The sequence below is a fragment of the Lygodium microphyllum genome, chromosome 17 (assembly GCF_053477565.2).
Source record: "Lygodium microphyllum isolate KBCC chromosome 17, Lygodium_microphyllum_v1.1.10, whole genome shotgun sequence".
In the NCBI taxonomy this organism is placed as follows: Eukaryota; Viridiplantae; Streptophyta; class Polypodiopsida; order Schizaeales; family Lygodiaceae; genus Lygodium; species Lygodium microphyllum.
This window is the reverse complement of record NC_141151.1, coordinates 54,979,230-54,998,812: the sequence shown is the minus strand read 5'-3', so window position 1 is coordinate 54,998,812 and position 19,583 is coordinate 54,979,230. Positions and strand designations below refer to the sequence as shown.

The window sequence follows — 19,583 nt, the reverse complement described above, 5'->3', positions numbered from 1 at the left end:
GTTCGGTCTGAGAAAAGCCAATCTCCGCGACTAAGCGACGAAGCCAAACTGCCTCCATAGTGGTCGAACATAGGGCCCGATACTCAGCCTCTGTAGAAGAAAGTGCCACAGTAGGCTGCTTCTTGCTGCTCCAAGAGACAGCACCAGATCCAAGGGTGAAAGCATAACCTGTAGTGGATCGTCTCGAATCCACATCACCTGCCCAATCAGAATCACTCCATCCAGAAAGGGTAATCCCATCTCCATACATGATCCCGAAGGATCGAGTCCCCTGCAAATAGCGAAGAACCCGCAAGGCCGCCTGCCAATGATCCTGTGTAGGAGTCTGCATAAAAGAAGACAATAAAGCCACCACAAAAGAGATATCCGGCCGAGTGTGAAGCAGCCAGATAAGAGAGCCGACAAGGCACCTGTAACGGGTGGGATCGGTAAGAGGAACTCCAGCTGTCAAAAGCTTGGACTCAGGGTCCATGGGGCACGAGATAGGCCGACACTCAGCCATATCAAACTCCGAAAGAAGCTCGGAGATGTACCTGTGCTGCGAGATAAAAATGCCCTGTGCCATCTGATAGATCTCCAGACCTAGAAAGAAGTGAAGGATCCCTAGATCTGTCATGTCAAACTCCTGCTGTAGAATGGACCGTGTATGCTCCACCTGCTGAGTGTCGCTCCCTGTAATGATAAGATCATCCACATACAAGATAAGGAACACCGAAAGAGAATCCACAACCCGGAAGTAGAGGTTGGGATCATAAGCAGAGCGCGCAAAGCCACTCTGTAGAAAGAAGCGGTCAATCCGCTGGTACCAAGCACGAGGAGCCTGCTTGAGGCCATAAAGAGCCTTCCGCAGCCTGTAGACATGATCCTCCTTCCCCTACACAAGAAAACCAAGAGGCTGTGAAACATAAATCTCCTCCTCAAGAACGCCATTCAGAAAAGCAGACTTGACGTCCATCTGATAGATATGCCAACGGTGGTGAGCAGCAAGAGCCAAAAGAACTCGGATGGTGGACATCCTAGCTGTAGGAGCAAAAGTCTCAAAGTAGTCCAACCCTGCACGCTGAGCAAAACCCTTGGCAACAAGCCTAGCCTTATGCTTGTCCAAGGAGCCATCTGCAAGATATTTGGTCTTAAAGACCCATTTCACACCAATCACCTTCCGTTTCGCGGGACGCGGAACAAGCTCCCACGTATGGTTTCGCTCGATGGAATCGAGCTCGGCCTGCATAGCCTGTCTCCAAATATCCTGTGCAAGAGCCTCCTCCACAGTGGAAGGCTCGGAATCCTGAAGAATCTGTGACATAAGAGCATAGTTTACACATAGTGAACTGTCCCGCTGGGCCTGTAAACGGGCTGATCGACGGGGACCTGGAGAAGAAGCAGGAAAGTGAGTAACACCTGAATCCTGCATGAGCCGGCGATACCATAAAGGAATCCTGAGAGACTCCTGCGGCTGTGAGGGAGACCAGGGGGCCTCCGGAACCTGTAAAGCACCCAAATCGGAGAGGGACTCCCCCTCACCGAGTGAAGGTAGATCCTCCGCATCTGAAGAAGGTTGTACATCCCGTGAAGATCCCGAAGTGGCGGTAGAAGAGCTCGTAGTAGACGAAGGCACATCCACCAAAGGGGAAAGGGAAGCCGAAGGAGGAGGAATAGGGGGGTTGCTAAGCAGCATCCTGGAAGGAAGTGAAGGAAGAGAAGGTGGGGGGGGGGGGGGGGGGGGGGGGGTCCGTCGATGATGAAGAAACATCTGTAATAGAACCATCAATCGGATCCTCAGAGGCCGAAGCCTCATCAAAGATCACATCCCTGCTCACCTCAACCGTCCGCGTCGTCGGGTCATAGAGCCGATATCCCTTCGTGGTCGTACTATAACCAACGAAGATAAGCTTTCTCGACTTAGAGTCGAACTTCGTCTTCCTCTTCTTCTTATCCACATGGACAAAAGCATCGCACCCAAAGATGCGAAAATGGGACACGGAAGGCTTCTTGCCAAAGAAAGCCTCATACGGAGTCATGTCCTGTAATGCCGAAGTCGGAGAGCGGTTGCGGATATGCACCGCTGTAGCCACCGCCTCACCCCAAAGGAAATGAGGAAGACTCCTATGCTCCAGTATAGATCGGGCCATCTCAATCATGGTCCGATTCGCACGCTCCACCACACCATTCTCTGATGGTGTGTTCGGATGGGAATACTCCACCCGAATACCATGATCCCTGCAAAACTGAGAGAAAAGGTGAGAAGTGAACTCGCCACCGTGATCAGCTCGAACACCACGAACCTTGGAAGTTGTTTGGGTCTCCACAAACACCTGCCACTCACAGAAACGGGAGTACGCCTCGCTCTTGTACTCCAAGAAATAAGGCCACACATAACGACTAAAGTCGTCCACAATCAGCATCAAATACTTGGCCTTCCCAAGGGAGGCCGTGCCCATAGGTCCGCAAAGGTCGGTATGAACCAACTCAAGCGGAGAAGTAGCCCGCCTAGAAGCAACCTGCGGGTGAGGCTGCCGATGCTGCTTGCCCCTCAAGCAGCTAGGGCACAAAGTGTAAAGAGGAGGAAAATCAGGAAGTCCCTCCACCATCTTCCTCCTAGAAGCCCGGCGAAGAGAATCGAGGTTCAAATGACCATACCGAGCATGCCAAAGTAGCCCAAGCTCATGGGAAGTCCGTGCAGCCAAGGCTGTGAGCGTATAAAGCCCACCCTCCTGTGTACCTGTCCAAAGAGCATCACCTGTAGAAGCATCCTCCACTGTGACTGCATCCTGTGTAAAAATGACTCGGGTACCTAACTGAGTAAGACCATGCACAGATAATAGGTTAAAACCCAAATCAGGCACATAGAGAACTTTGGCAGAGGAAGACCGCCTATCAGAAAACATAGGTAAAGTCCCCACGCCTCGAACAGGAACTGTAAAATTGTCACCAATGGTGACTGTACCCCCTCTAGAACGAAGATCCTGAAGCCAATCCTGACGGAAGGTCATATGTGAAGATGCTCCACTGTCGACGAGCCAAGGCTTCTCCTGTGTGGTAGAAGCTAGGGCAATGTCTTCCTCAACAAAGAGATGCACAAACGCAGATTCTGTTGTGGCTGGGGCCGCCTTCGAGTCCTTCTCCTTAGGCTTCAAATGGAGATACTTCTGCCAACACTTCTCCTCGGGATGAGTGCCCTTCCCACAATGGGGACACTTGGGCTTCTTCTCCTTCGCATCCTTCTTGTCCTTGGCCTTCTCCTTCTTTTGTTTCTTCTTCTTGCCACCACCTGTGCCGGCCGGAAATGCCTTGGGGGAGCCACTGGCTCCCACCTCTTTGAGTCGCTCGTCATGCTCCAAGACAAGCGGGGAAAGCTCCTCCCATAGGAGTGTCTCACGGGTCCTCGAAGTGATGAGGCTGGTGTAGAAAACATCATAACGGGGTGATGGCAGCTGAGTCAACAAAATCATCGCCATATCCTCAGACGATATCAAACGACCAAGAGAGGCTAGCTCGCCTCGCATATCCTCCATCTTCGTGATGTGCTCCTTCATGGAAGAAGAACCATCAAGACTGAGCATCCGCAACTTCTTCTCTAGGGAAATCTTGTGGGCAAATGTCTTGTGCTGATACAAAGATGCAAGCTTTGTCCATACTTCCGCCGCGGTCTTTAACCTGTGAACATGTACAAGAACAGAATCATGGAGACTCATAAAAAGAAAGGAACGGGCTCGAGAGTTGAGCCTATCCCATAAGGTTGCACGGTCCATAGAGGTGCCATCGGACGAATCCACGGGGGGTCGGTCGATGGGCGAAGAAACAAGCTCCCAAAGGTCAAAGGTATCAAGAATGCAAGCCACCTTGCACGACCATAGGGAGTAGTTGGAACCATCCAACTTATCTTCCTTCGGAAAGGAAGGGAGAATCGGCACCTGTATAGAGGGAATCAAGGAAGGCATCCGCACATCTGAAGCAGTCTTCACTGAAGAAACCTTCGCAGTAGATGGAACCCTCTGAGATGCATGGACTGAAGAAGGATGAGTGCGAGGAGGTTCTTCCCGATGTCAAACTTCACGATAATCCCGCCTCCGCTCAGAGGAATGATGAGAGAGAAGCTCATCCTCTGAGTCTTCAAAGCCTAAAAACTGGTAAGACATCTTCCAATCTGCAAAATACCAAAGAAAGTTGTGCCGCTGTCGAAATAGGACCAGCAATGTGGTCACCAACCACCAAGACGCAGGCAGAAAGTGCCTACAAACACCTGGATCTGCAAAACGCAAAGAGATCTGATGTCGAACACCAGAAAAGAGACCACCAGCACCAGGAAACAGCCCGGACAGAGGTCACCAGCAGGAAAAGAGCCACCTGGGGTGGAAGCGACCTGCAGAGCAGCAAAACGCAGCCTGTAGGGAGGTCGCCCAGCAGCAGGAGAGGCCGCCTGGGGTAAAACGCAGGGTTGCTGCGTCGATGGATGACGTGGCAGCCTCTGCAGTCAGCATGGGCAGCAAACGCAGGCTGTACAGCCTCCTGAAGCAGTCGCCTGGCTGTTATGGAACTGTGGGCAGCCTCCTGAAGCAGTCGCCTGGCTGTTGTGGATCTGTTGGCAGCAGCAGTAAGGTATTTCTCTCCTGAAGGTGTGTCCTCCGTGCTCTCAATCAAGCGATGATACCATGTGAGAGTGCGCAACGGAAGAAGAACACGAACACAGAGGAGAGGAGAGAGAAAGTAGAGAATGAAGGAAGAAAGTCTGCACTGACTGAGATGAATGCTGAATACACTGGAATGGACAGAACAGTCCCTGCACGCAGCCCAGAGCGTCAATGAGGGAACCAGAACAGACTGGAAGCAGTGGCAGCACCAATGCCGGAGACGGAGACGGAGGGAGCAGTGCTGTACCTGCAGAGAACAATACTGGACTGACTGGGGGGGCTGCTATAAATAGCCCCCAGGCCAGCAAACTGGCCGACCAGCCAAACTGGCCGACCTGGCCAGATTTGGCCGACCAGCCAGATCTGGCCGACTTTGGCCAGATCTGGCCGACTGCCCAGAAAATGGGCAGTCTGGACAAAAACAGCCCAGTTTGGGCTGTAAAACACCCAGGGCTGCATGCTGACTAGGGCAGCCACAAAAATGCACTGACAGAGCTCCTCTGTCTCCTGTCAGACTCTGACAGGAGCTCACAACCAGGAGATGACAGACTGAGACTGAAGAAGAGCAGGCTAACAGGATCATAGTGCAATGCATAGCGAGCTATAACCAGGAGCAAAGGGCTCAGGGGTTGCACCACAAAAGAGAGCTCAACAAGATTCACACAATTCCACCCATCTTAGGTAGAAACAGAACAGGAGGAAATGCCGATAGGGAGAGAGCATTAGAAGTAGACCTTACAGTGAGTGAGCTACTCACGAAGCAGTTGCTAGACAACACCAACGCCGAGCAAAGTAGGGCAGCCATGGCAACATCATTGCTAGCTGGGCTAGGAGTCATCCCAAATACCAGGAGCCAAATAAAGATACCCATAGTTGCCAAGCAACTTAACAAATATCAAGTAGGCAATAACCCCTACAGCTTCATCAAGCAGTTTGAGCAAGTGTGCAAGGCTAACAACATCATGGACCCCGCACAACAGGCACAAGCGTTCGGTCTTTGCTTAGAAGATAAGGAACGAACTTGGTTTACCAGTCTAAATAATGCCAAACGCAATAATTTCAACGATCTGAAGAATCTCTTCATCAAGAGATTCTCGGAGGCAAGATACTCCGATAACCTCATTGTTAAGTTGATGAATGTCAGCCAAAGAGACAAAGATGACATATGAGACTATGTCACTCATGTGAGGTGTCTCTACAAGAGGATACTTGTAGCCACTCAACAGGCACAAGCATTCAGTCTTTGCTTAGAAGACAAGGGACGGACTTGGTTTACCAATCTAGATAATGTCGAACGCAATAATTTCAACAATATGAAGGATCTCTTCATCAAGAGATTCTTGAAGGCAGGATACTCCGATAACCTCACTGTTAAGCTTATGAATGTCAATCAAAGAGACAAAGAGGACATACGAGACTACGTTACTCATGTGAGGAGTCTCTACAAAAGGATACCTATAGCTAAGCAACCCAATAAGAGAGCAGTCTCCACCGAGCAACTTAAACCTGCAAAAGGATGTGCTGGCAAGAGTCCTTGAGGAGGCTATACAAGTGGATGACTTGCTCAAAGAAAGAATCTCTAGGGTTACGTAGCAAGGGAACAACACAATTAGAAATACCGAGAGAACCGCAGCACTTAGCGAAAGATCAAGCCCCTAGTGAGCAAGATAAAGGAAAGAGTGTCGACCAAATCCAAGCGATAGTAGTGGATCTAAAGTCAAAGCTGATCAAACTACAAGAGTCAATACAAAGGCCAGTGCGACCTCACGTGCAGTGTATGCATTGTGTAGGGAACCACCTACCATCTAAATGACCCGATCCTAGATCTGACCTTGTGCCAACTGCAGAAGATTCGGGTATGATGCTATGCATTGTTGATTGCCAAGACGGTTGCCATACCAGCAACCCTATACTCAGCCATATCTATCTAGGAGTTAGGCAGCCTTACTTTGGAAGAGGAGCCCCTTTGGCTCTACCCGCACGTACCAATTCAAAGCCAGCCGCCCCAAGGATCAACATCAACCCAACAAGAATCCCTAGACCACCAAGACCATAGTGACCCATCCATAAGCGATGCTCCAGTGCACTTTGTAGAGAAACCACTAGAGGAAGACTCATACATGAGCCCTTAATGTCTCTTATGACGAGGAGGATAATCCCATACTAATAGACTTAGGCCTGTGCCAGTCATGGCTTTAGGTAGAGGGAGGGTAGAGGCCTGGGAGGAGGTCAGAACCATGAGCCCATGGCATATTGGACATGTGGCCATCCAAGGCACATCTCATCCTGCTACCGATGAATCGGCAATAAAATGAAGATAGACCAAGAAATCCTCGTGAAGCAATGTTAGTAGGTGTCAGCCAAACTTTAATACATTACACCTTCGGGTTAACCTGGATCCCTTTTTCACTAATAATTTGTCCCAAGTATTCCACTTCAATTTGTTCATCGACATTTGTGCAAGAAATTTGGGGCTTTTGTCTTAGTGGCACTGGCACGCATCACAAGGAAGGCTTTGCAATATTAGTAAAACAAGCAATGTCAAACTCCAAACCCTAGAGGGAGAAGACATAGGCTTTTTCAACGAAAGTTACATCAAAAAGTATTAACCTTCACCACATTCACTCCATGAACCTCCAATGATAGAACAACCAATGAATGTGAGAGTTGCAACTATCACTAAAATAGAGGAGGAGGATGAGGAAGCAGTAGCACCAGCCTACCTACGAATAACAGTAACTAGTCAAAAGGCATACACCTTTGACACACTAACTGACGAGGGAGCAAACGCTAATATTTTAACGTATGATCATTGGACTGCCATAGGTTAACCACAATTGCAACCAACCAATGCGAAACTCAACCCATTTAGGGGACAGTCCTGTCCACTCTTAGGGAAATGCAAACTAATGGTTTCTATCGAGACTGAGAGCCTATCCATCATCTTTTATGTGCTACCCAACAAACAAAGTATTAGTAAGGAATCACTGTTGGGTCGAGTGTTCAAAAAACAAGTTTACTCTAATATTGACTACGACTCAAAGCATATCCACCTTGCCATAAGCAATGTTAGAATAGTAATGGCTTTCAACGAGGGCACCACAGCCATCCAAAAGTCTGTAATGCCACCAGTAGGTAAACCTAGTGTCAACCCTAAGAAGGGGGATAGTGCACCACAACATACACCCATGGTGAAGTCCCACCAGCATCTAGAAACCACAACCAAAGCTACGAACCGAACACTCAACTGGGTTCCCAAGCATAGACCACAACCTCACAAACGCCAATCATTTGGAACTCATAGTTTCCATGCCTCACACTCTAGACCTAAACAAAGGAGAAGGCGCTCCTATAATAAATAGGTGACCTTAAAGGAAAGGCAAGGTGAAGAAATCCTAAAAGACATGTATGATGAAGTAAGAGAGAACCGTTATGGCTCTAGAGAAAATGTGTCCCTTCAACTCCACAGAAAATAGACGCTTGGAGCTGGAAAACGAGGAGTTGAAGAGACAAAGAGGGGAAGTAAGAAAAGAGCTACATGTGGCAAAAACACAAAAAGATAAAGAGGCCACAAAGAAGTTGGTGGAGCTGAATAACCAACTTCAAACAGCTCTCCATGAGCAAGCAATCCTAAAGGAACAAGTGGAGCGCCACAACCAAGAAAAAGAACAAATGAATGTATTATGGCAAGAGCAAGAGCAAGTCATCACCACCCTAGCCCAATGCCAAAACAGAGGTTTGGAGCAGATGAAAGAGAAGACAGAAAAATGGACAGCCAAGAATGAGGATAGAATTAAAGACTTAGCTTACCGACTGGCCCATTCAAAGAGTAAGCATGTCATGGTAGAAAGCAAAGCTACAGCGGTAGAGACAAGGATGCTGGAGCAGCAAAAAGGCTTTTTAAATATAGTATTAAATATAACCCAGTCAAAAGAAAGAGGAAGAGACAATTGAGAAAGTCAAAAGAAAATTAGAGATGGCAAGGAGAGTGCTTAAACACGAACTCCATACCAAGGTACGCAAACCTAGCACCAGCTTAGGAGTGGAGAAATAAAGAGCCCATTTGATCACAATTGGATTAACCATGCAAGAACTCGAATTGCTAGGGTTTAGGGAGCCAAAGCAACAAGCACAACGTCTCCCTCAAGAGCCAATGGCCTGAAGAGAGCCTAGACTTTGAGCATGACTACGTTGAAAAAGAGCAACCACATGAACCAAGTCCCCCCTCTGCAACCACAAGCACAACCAGAAGAGCAAGGGAAGAAAGCCATACCATCCAAAAGAATGGTGGAGATGAGGCATAGGCAGAGAGAGTAAGTAGAGCTAGCACAAAGAAAACTCCAAGCCAAGCCACTGCAAGTTTCTCATGTGGCCATCTCTTAAGGAGAGGAGTGCGATCCTATGAATCGGAGCCAGAAACTTGCAGTATGGAAGCAATGGGAGAATCACACTTGACCACTGTCTCTTGAACCACTAAGGTGTCAATGAGGATGATTAGGTCGGCTAAGGACACGTCTCTAATTATGGTTCGTTCCTTTTTTCCCCTTGGTTATCTGGTGGTTTGAGTTTGTCCACTTCTCAGTGTTGGGTTTCTTGGTTCGTTTCCGTGGCCCCAAGGATTTTGCAAGTCCTACTACTGGGTTCATTTCTTAGCTTAATTCCCCTTAAGTGTGTTCCTTGTTAATGAAATCACTTCGCAAGTTTACACTTACTCACACACTTGGATGGTGCAATGCAAGGTGAGCGATGCACAATTAGGCTTTCAACTTTTCTCATGCACCTAAGTGCCTACAATGCGAGGTGCAACCTTCAATAAAATCATTCACATACACACACCATGCCAATCAGTTCTGTACAGTTGCAGCCCTTTGTCACGAGTTGCAATCACATCTTGCAATCAATTTTGATTCTCTATGGGCTCCTGATAGGTGGTTCACCTAGGCGGTCAAATAGTATCTCTATTGGAAAGTAGACTGCAACAAGTGAATGGCTGATTTGGTCAGGGGTTTTACTCCCCTTTCGAAGCCACGGGAGCCATCAAATTTGGGTTCTGAGCAGCAGAGAAGAAGCTGTTATTTTCTGTAAATTCCAGTATTGGTCAACTTCTATGGTCACACTTATAGGTCTGGGATCTAGCTAGGGTCACCTGGTAATTAGCTCACAGCCCTTGGTATATTTGGGAGGTCTAGATGATCCCTAAAAATGTGTTGTGGTCAAGTAGTCTTCCAATTCAGACCTCCGAGCTGCATGCCTTTGTCCACATGAGTCCCAGACTCGGCCATCAAAGTGGTGAATTTGGCCAGTCTGAATAGTCGAGTCTGACTCAGATAGGGATGCCCGTCCGAGTCCGAGAAGATGTGTCTGAGTGGACAATTTGGCCATCTGAGGCCGTCCAAGAGTGGGCTGTCCAAGTGGACCGACTCGGCAGGGACCGTCCAAGTCTGAGAAGGTGTTGTGAGGTGGTGATAGGATCAAGGTGCAGTTGAGAGTGCAGTAGACAGTGTGAGAGTGAGAGAGACAGAGTGAAGCACGACACCCAATCCAATAGACTGAAAGAGTGTAACATGAAAGTACAAAGTGTAACCCTTAAACCTTAGGGTTGTGGGGGGTGTTCACACCCGAACACGGTAAGTGCCCATAAATGTGAAACATAAGCACATAAGTACATACAAAAATAAGACTATGAATCTAGGGGAAAAAACCTCTCCTACCGAGAGTAAAAAGTGCCCTAGTGTCATACTGATCACTGACACTCCCATATGAGCGTAGGAGTAAGTGAGGCGTGAGTCAAATACCCAACAAACCCCCTTGGAGTGAAGAGTGATCAAGAGTACTAGGATCATCCGCCACCAAAGGATATCAAATTTAAAGCATTGCGAAATGCTTCAAATTTGTCACGAGGAAGAGCTTTGGTGAAGATGTCTGCCACATTACTGGTGGTAGGACAATAGACAAGGTTGATATCACCTGCATGTAGTCTCTCTCTGACAAAGTGATAATGGATCTCAATGTGTTTCGTGCGGATATGAAACACTAGGTTCCGTGCCACTGCAATGGCACTCTGACTGTCAGTGAACAAAGAAGTAGACTCCGTAACAAATACATCCAGATCAACTAGCGAGCGTCTAAGCCATACACATTCAACTGTGGTAGTGAAAGCTGCCTTGTATTCAGCTTCACATGACGATGTGGCGACAGTGGATTGTTTCTTGCTAAGCCAAGAAATGCAAGAAGAGCCAAGAAAGAAACAATTGCCACTAGTGGAGTGACGTGTATCATAATCACCAGCCCAATCAAAATCACTGTAAGCATGTAACTGCAGTGGTCCCCCCTTGGCATAAAGCAACCCAAGAGATCGAGTACCCTGCAAGTAACGAAAAACACACTTGATAGCTTGCCAATGTGATATACGTGGCTGATGCATATACCTGCTCAAAGCTGAAATTGCAAACTGTACGTCCGGCCTAGTATTGCATAGGTAGATTAGACATCCAACTGCAGGAGCATATGTATATATATCAAACAAATCACTGTCATCATGTGATGACAGTTTCAGTCCACGTTCCATGGGGGTACAAACTGGCTTGCAATCTTGTAAGTCAAACTTCTCAAGAAGCTGCCAAATATACCTTGACTGTGATAGCCCAATTCCTCGAGCATCATGTATGAACTAGATGCCCAAGTAGTAATGCGAAACTCCCAAGTCAGACATGTCAAAAGTTTGCTGCAAATTTTGTTTGAATGCTGAAATCTGATCAGCATGTGTTCCAGTGAGCAGAAGGTCATCAACATAAAGACATATAATCAGCATAGATCCCCTTTCTTTACATACGTAAAGGGTAGACTCAGATGAGCTGTTTAGAAACCCCTGACCAAGCAAGAAAGCATCTATTTTTGCATACCAAGCTCTAGGAGCTTGTTTCAAACCATATAGTGCCTTTTTGAGCTTGCATACCAAATGTTCTGAGCCTTCAACTGCAAAACCAATGGGCTACTGTACATAAACTTCCTCCTGAAGTTCCCCATGTAAAAATGCAGTCTTGATATCCAGCTGATGCACTGTCCAACCATAATGTGCAGCCAAAGCAATCATAGACTTGATGGTCGTCATACGGGAAGTAGGAGCAAATGTCTCCTCATAGTCAATGCCCTTTTTCTGTGCGTAGCCTTTAGCTACAAGCCGTGCCTTGTATTTATCAATGGATCCATCTGCTTTCCTTTTCAGTTTGTAGACCCATTTCATTCCAATGGCTTTCTTCCCAAATGACAAAGACACCAAATCCCAAGTTTGATTCTTAGTGATAGAATCTAATTCAGCTTGCATTGCTGCCATCCAATGCACACTGTGTTGTGCATCCTCAAAACATTCAGGCTCTTCATTATCAAAAGTACTTGCTGCCATAACAAACTCCATGGTATGTGCTGAATCATGCAAACGAGTTTGCCTTCTAGTACGACCAGCTATGGGTAGTCTGCAAATACCATCTAGGTAACTGTCTAGCTTCCTGACTGTGTGCAAGCTCTTGCTGAATTTCAGTTTCAGCATTATGCTGAATATTCCGATCAGCCAATGGCTGAATTCCTACACTTTCCATAGGAGCAGCTGGCTGAACATTAGGTTCATTTTCTGAAGCTCCAGCTGAATCACCAAAAGTAATGGGCAACAGCCCTTCAAAAAACATCACGGGCAGCCTGATATGTGTCCAAACCAGCCAAGGATAATTCTGATTTTTCATCCAAAATAACATTCCTACTGACAAAAACCTTCTTTGTAACGGGATCATAGAGTCTGTAGCCTTTGCTCTCACTGCTATATCCCATAAAAATGCAGTTAACAGCCTTGTTGTCCAACTTTTTTCTAAGTACCTGTGGAATATGGGCATAGGCAAGACACCCAAAGGTACGGAAGTGGCCAACAGAAGGTTTACGGCTGTTCCAAGCCTCAAAAGGTGTGATGGTCTTCAAGGCTTTGGTAGGGCATCTATTCAAAATATGGCAAGCACACATGACTGCTTCCATCCAAAAACTATGAGACAAGCTCTTTGCCTTCAGCATACATCTGGCCATCTCCATGAGTGACTGATTCTTCCTCTCTGCTACCCCATTCTGCTGTGGAGTATAGGCAGTAGTGTACTGATGGACTATGCCTTTCTGCTTCAAAAAAGAATTCAGCATAGAGGACATGTATTCCCCCCCTCGGTCCGAACAGAGAGTCTTAATTTTGCATCCAGATTGATTTTCAACAAGTGAACTAAAAGCCAAAAATGCATCATACACTTCTGACTTCGTTTTCAAACAGTAGACCCAGCGAAAACGTGTAAAGTCATCAATGAATGTCACAAAAAAATAACAACCGCCCAATGACATTGTTTGCATAGGCCCACAAACATCTGAATGCACCAACTGCAATCTGGTTGTTGCTCTGAAAGCAACATCACGGGGAAATGAGAAACGATGCATTTTCCCCAAAATGCATCCCTCGCAATTCAAGAAAGAGATTCAAGTCTCATTCTTTCCTACAAACATATGCTCCAAAGTCAGCCATGCATCTCGTGAAGAAGATGCTGAACGAATATGAGGGATGATGGACCGCTGAACTGCCAAAGCAATCAACGACAAAGCCTGTGCATCACGTGTATCCCAAGCTTTTTGAGCTACAGTTCTTGGAGGAAGTAGTTGAGGTGGAGCGAGCTGAGGTCCCCGTTGTCCACGTGCCCCTTGAGGAGGAGGAGTAACGGGAGCTACAACTCCCGATTGAGTTTCCTCTCCACTGACATAATCCCATAAATTCTTAGCCACTAATACATTCTTCATCATGAATGACCATAGTGAATAATTATTTCCATCCAATCTGTCTTCTTTGGATACATACGTAAATACATCACCTCCCTGATTTGCCATGATGACAAATTTCCAAAGACAAATGAGCAATGTCAAAGCAGTAAGGACTGGAAATCTACAAATTTTCAGAAATTGCAGCAAGTACACTTTTGCAATTAATGTGCAAGGGTGTACTCTATCAAAAAAACCGTCTCTAATGCACACTTCCCAAGGTGCAAACAGTGCTCAGCAACACTGTAATGCCAAAATCCCCAAAATTTCTTGCCTCAAATGTGTTCAAAACAGTCTTTTTGTGAGACTGTAGCTTAGTTCGTATGCAAATGTCCTCAAAAAACATAAAAGCCCCAAAATGTCTGATAAATTTGGCCAGAAATTTGCATTCAATGTGTCCCAGACACGTTTCTGAATGCTGTGCCTGCTGCATAAGAATCCTCTCTTCCAGAAATTTACCTGGAATGAAAGGATAAAGAAAAAAAAAATTAAAAATACCTGACGTACTGACAGGCTGTCGTTGACCACTCAGCGTGGTGCTGACGGGTGACATGCGGTGCAGCAATAGATGTAGCAGGTACAGGCGGCGCCTCCAGCAGACAGGTGGCGGCGTCTCTTTTATGAGCCAAGGATGCTGGCGGTTTGACAGGCGGTGGCGAGCTGCACGCTGGAGGGTACAGGCGGCGCTAAGGGCGTCTGCAGGTGGCGCGCAGGGCTGAGACGGCGACGTGTGCAGATGGTCCGCTGGGCAGAGAAGGCGGCTGGAGCTGGTGACCTGGGGCTGAACTGGCGGGGGCTGCAGAACTGGCGTGGGCTGCAGGACACGCTGGTGCACTGGCAGTTGGGGGCGGACTTGCAGGCGGTGCAGGTGGCTGCACTAATGGTGGAGATTGCAGATCTGAATGGCCAGCAGTTGGGGCAACAGCTGACAAAGCTAGAGCTGACCAAGAGCTCAGCGAATTTGGGTGTTGCTAGTACAGGAGTGAACAGGGCGAGAGGCTGAGCCGAATCCCTGCTCTGATACCAAATGTGAGGCGGTGATAGGATCGAGGTGCAGCTGAGAGTGCAGTAGACAGTGTGAGAGTGAGAGAGACAGAGTGAAGCACGACACCCAATCCAATAGACTGAAAGAGTGTAACATGAAAGTACAAAGTACAACCCTTAAACCTTAGGGTTGTAGGGGGTGTTCACACCCGAACACGATAAGTGCCCATAAATGTGAAACATAAGCACATAAGTACATACGAAAATAAGACTATGAGTCTGGGGGAAAAAACCTCTCCTACCGAGAGTAAAAAGTGCCCTAGTGTCCTGCTGATCACCGACACTCCCATATGAGCGTAGGCGTAAGTGAGGCATGAGTCAAATACCCAACAGGTGTGTCCTAGTGGACAAAGGTGACTCCGCAGTCTGAGGGGTTAGTTAGGACTCGACCATCCAAAGCTTGCGTCTGAGCAGCAAGAAAAAAAACTGAATGGCACAAATCAATAACAAATGATGAACTAAATCACATAAGCACCTAGCTATAATCCTGTCCTGCTGCTCTCTCTTGACCTGCTGCTCTCTCTCAATCTCTCACGAGCTCAAATGAGCTCTCCCTCCCCCCCCCCCCCCTTTTCTCTTCTTTTAATGCTCTCTCTTTCTTCCCTTACTCTCTGTTTCCTTCTAAGGTATTCAAAATCTCTTTTTTTTTCTTTCCTTTCTCCCTTGCTTCCTGGCTATTACAAAAACTTATCTTTTCTTTCTTTTTCCTTATTTCCCAAACCTTAATGCATCCTACGAATGAAAAATATCCTACCCACTAATCTAACTAATGTTCCTAAATCTTCCAAAACCTAAACCATTCGGCAAAAGAGATCAAATACCTTTCAACTCCCTCACTTGCTACCTAAACCAATCACCATTTTGAAGACGAACTCCTACTCCATCGCTCGATTTGAAGCGCGCAAGCACTCAAGCTTGAATTCATTGTCCTAGCAACAGAACCAATATGTCAATGCTATCACTAGCAGCCACTAAGACCCTACAGACCGCTTATCAAGTCAAGCATTTCAAGCGAGTGGCAATGGCCACCTCTCACATAGCCATGCACGCTCTCACACAATGATGTCATGAGCTTACCGTTGAGTCCGATCGTTGTAGTCCTTTTTCTCAAATCCTTCGATGGCTCCATGATTCAAGGCACTAGCTCAAGCAAGCTCCATCTCCATGCTCCAACCTCCAACCTCCATAGCCGCACGTACGAGAAAAGAGAAGAGAAGAAGGAGAAGAGGAAAAGCTTCTCCACAGTCCCTCACTCTCACACACACACTCTCTCTCTCATGCACAAGAAGAAAGCAAGAGCAAGAACAAGAAGACAGCTAGTTTGCACACACACCAAGAATAAGCTTAGCCATTCACTTTTTGGCTTTTATACATGTCCTTCTCCCCTTGGGCACCTAACCCATCTCCATGACTAGCTATCCAGTCTTGGTCCTCTTTTTCACTCTTTTCCTATTCGCATGACTCCTTTACATGCACCTTTTCATTTACAACTTGCAAAGAGGGAGCCTAGTGCTCTTTTACAAAGGGCTAAAATGTGATTTATCTCTTGTGTGCCCTATTCTTGAAAATTTTTCCTACGCTTCTTGGTCTTCTTTTTCCATTGGGCTATCTTCTTATGGTCCTTCTTAAGCCTCTCTGCGCCTTGTCTCGTTCCGAGGGTTAACAATTCTAGATTTATCCAACAATGCCTCCACAAATTAGGTTGCTCTCTTGAATGCTCAATGCCTATGTCCATTTCTTCTTGCTAAATTGCAATGATGTGGTTCTTGTGCATATATAGTCTATCCATGTGGGAGGGATCCATGGCTTTCTCAATCTAACATTGGGTTCACAAGGTGCCACATGGTCTCCTCCCATTCACCACTAGTAAATGCCACCACTTGTTTCTAATGAGCAACTTGACAAGTTTTGACTGTCTCACCTCACCATTTGAGAATGTTGTTATATAGCAAAAAAACAGACCATGTTAGAGATGGCTAGACTCTTGCTTGAACATAAAAGGCTTCCCTATTCCCTTTGACTGCATAGTTGCTACCATGATTCATATCTACAACAGGTTTTCCATACTAATTGTTCATAGTAACACCTTGTATAAGGCCTATCATGGGCAAAATCCTTCCGTTGCTCATTTCAGAGTCTTTAGATGTGATGCCTATATGCACGTGCCAAAAAACAAGAGGGGTAATTTGCATGCCAAATCAAAGAGGCATGCTGTTAAAGCTACAACTAGCAAACCAAGGGCTACATACTTTCTAATCTTGACACTCAAGAGGTGGTTATGAGTCAAGATGTGTTGTTCCATAAGGATTCCTCCCCTTCTCTTGTCGCTTCTCTTTTAGATGGTGCATCTAAAGATGATCCTCTTTTGGAAAAACAGTTGAGCAGTATAACTAAGACGACGCTTACAGTGTTCCATAGTTATTCAAAACACCCCCAATCAGATGAATAATGTACGCTAAGAATTGAAATTGAGTACACGATCTGGAGTCTGACCAACAAGCAGCTCAGTAATCTTGAAAGATGGCATCTTAATGGCCCTAACGATTCAAAACCAGAATAAAAATCCATGCCAATACTTGAAAACTGAACACACGATTTGAATTTCAGCAGCAATAAGCAGCTCAGAATGTATTTGAAGAAGTCATCTTGATGGTAACCCTCAAAACACACTAAAAGAGAGGCATTGAACGAGCACCTCTGGCCAGATTCGCTGCATTGCGTGGGGTGGGGGCTCGACAGTGGTGTTGAGTTATGGGAGTCCTCCCGGCCTGTGCCTGTGCGGTTTCGTTTGCCTTGGAGAACAAGAAAGCCAACTTGTTCATCCACCTATTAATCTGTCTGCATGTAAGAACTTAAGAGCAAGCTCTTCCTTCATTATTTTTAACAATATATTTTTGTTTGTGGAAACTTGAAATCCACTAGTAGACTTCTACTCTTATTACTAAAAGGTTTGCAAAGGGGGCACGTGGCACGCCCGGAGGCCCCCCACAAAACCTTGTGGAGCCACCACATGCCCCACACACATCCCATGCAACCCGCCCACATGCATGCCCGGCCACCCGCACGCATGCTTGCCAGGGAAGCACAAGAGGCGCGAAGCACCTCGTCTATATGAAAAGGGGAGGAAAGGGTGACATAACTTTTTCCTAGGAAACAATATAACCTAGACATAGAACATAAATTGTTTCTAAGAAGGGCCCTACATTGGGCACAATTTGCAAGTCTACCTTGAAAGCATAAATGATGTCTATAGTTTTTAATTACACCAAAAGAGAAAAACTTTGAAGATGATGGCTCAGTACACTGCATGAAAGTCTATTTTAAAAAAATATTAAATGAGGGTATTATTTGTGTGCAAAGGCCCTCTAACAAAATATTTGTTTTAGCAAAAGACAATAATTTGCAGGATCCATTTTTTTTAAATTAGCATTGCTTGTAAAGGCATTGCCTTGTGCTATTGTAAATGATTGAAGTGCCTCAAATTCTTCTTTTTTTCATAGAGTCTCGATAGAATCCTAGTGCAACTTTGTTGAGACTTCAAGCTCGTATGGTGTGTGACCGCCAACAAAGTCTTACGTGTGTCCAGCTGTATCAGCAAGTGTGGGGCATTAAATAAGTCGGTGACTTTAGACTTATTCAGTACTTGGTGTGAATGGTCTTATAGACCTTAGTGTGTTGTAATCATTTGATATATATGGGTAATTGAAAATAAAGAAGTGTGTGTGAGCATATGGCTCCTCATAGTTGTTCTAATTCTTTGTCTCTATCTTTCTCACTTTAAACATGGTATCTAAGCTTAGTCTGGTGGACTCTCAAGAGCAAGAGGAACTAAAGAAGATCTGAAGAAGTTGAAGACTCATGTTTTTGTCAAAAGTCAAGTAGACTACCATTGTTTCTTGAAGGTATGCATTGTAAGGTTGTGGTCTTCATTGGATGAAATAATGGCAATGGCTTGTTGGGGAGCCTTGTAAGACTTCATTGAGCACATTAGAGTGCCTAGGCATCATCACGTGCTGCTGGAACAAGATTACATATTTGTGCGACTGCGCCTGATGCAGACTGAAGCTTCCTTGCTCATAAATCAACACATTGATTGCATTCTAAGTGATAGAATGCTTGGTTATGCCCTTGGGGAGGTGCTCAAAGATGGGAGGTCGTGTGTGAGCTGTAACAGTGATACATAGATGGGAGCTTATGTGTGAGTTGTAACAGTGATGGGAGCTCATGTGTGAGGCAAATGCACTGATGGGAGATCATGTGTGAGCTATAACAATGATACACAGATCTGAAAACAGCGAAGACCTACTGTTAACAGCGACGGGGCAGCATATACTTGACCTTGGGTTGATGCATTGAAGTCATATGACATGTACTTTGGCCATCACTAAAGCATAGGCATTTACTTGAAAGACATATTTACTTGCTCCTGTGCATTGAAGCTGCAATTTTTTACAAAAGCACTCTGATCTGAGAGCTTGTGACAGGCTAAAAACTGTCATGAATCTATGAGAAGCAAGCACTTAATGGCCCTGGAATTTTAGATGACTTTGGTTAGTACTATGTACTAGATAACTTGGCATATAGCTTGCAAATGCCTTGTGGATCAAGAAAGGAGTTGAATGCAAACATTTGAAGCTGGAAATTAGTGCAGTCATATTGTATTGGTTGGTTATAAACAGTTCATGTTTCTATGCCATTGGTCATTGAAGACAGGAAGACTATGATTACTCGAATGCTCATGTATTGAACCTAGCACTTCAAGGTGAATGTATGACATGATTTGGGGCTGTTCTGGAGTTAGAAAGACTTGATTTTACTAAGTATTTGTTGACTGCAATATGTGAACAAGATATTTGATACTTGTACTTGCTGGTTATGCACTGATTTGTGCACGTATGCTTATGTTTGGACTACTACATGTACTAGCAAATGTTTATGAAGGTTTGGGACATCTATGATGTGTATACGACTCAGTTTTGGTACTAAATAAGCTGTTGGTCAATCACTGATAGTCTACAGTTTACAGACTGTATGTATGCATTTTGACAGTAAGGTTGCAGGAGATAAAGCTAAAGCAAC

The 19,583-nt window shown here is 45.8% G+C and overlaps 1 protein-coding gene across 5 annotated transcripts in view; it reads right to left on the bottom strand.

Moving 5' to 3' along the window:
- LOC148021902 (EH domain-containing protein 1-like) overlaps window positions 1-17,357 on the bottom strand; it is a 109,032-nt gene extending 91,675 nt beyond the window's left edge. For 2 of the 5 annotated variants that reach the window (XM_087697420.1, XM_087697418.1), the window contains exon 1: window positions 17,200-17,258. Coding sequence is in view for 3 of the 5 variants with exons in the window: in XM_087697416.1 (XP_087553542.1) it covers window positions 17,200-17,220 (21 nt within the window). In the remaining 2 variants the exon portion in view is untranslated. Of the gene's footprint in view, window positions 1-17,199 lie in introns of all 5 variants that reach the window. The other 3 variants (XM_087697416.1, XM_087697415.1, XM_087697414.1) reach the window with 3 other exon arrangements.
- Between the last annotated feature and the right edge of the window lie 2,226 nt (window positions 17,358-19,583).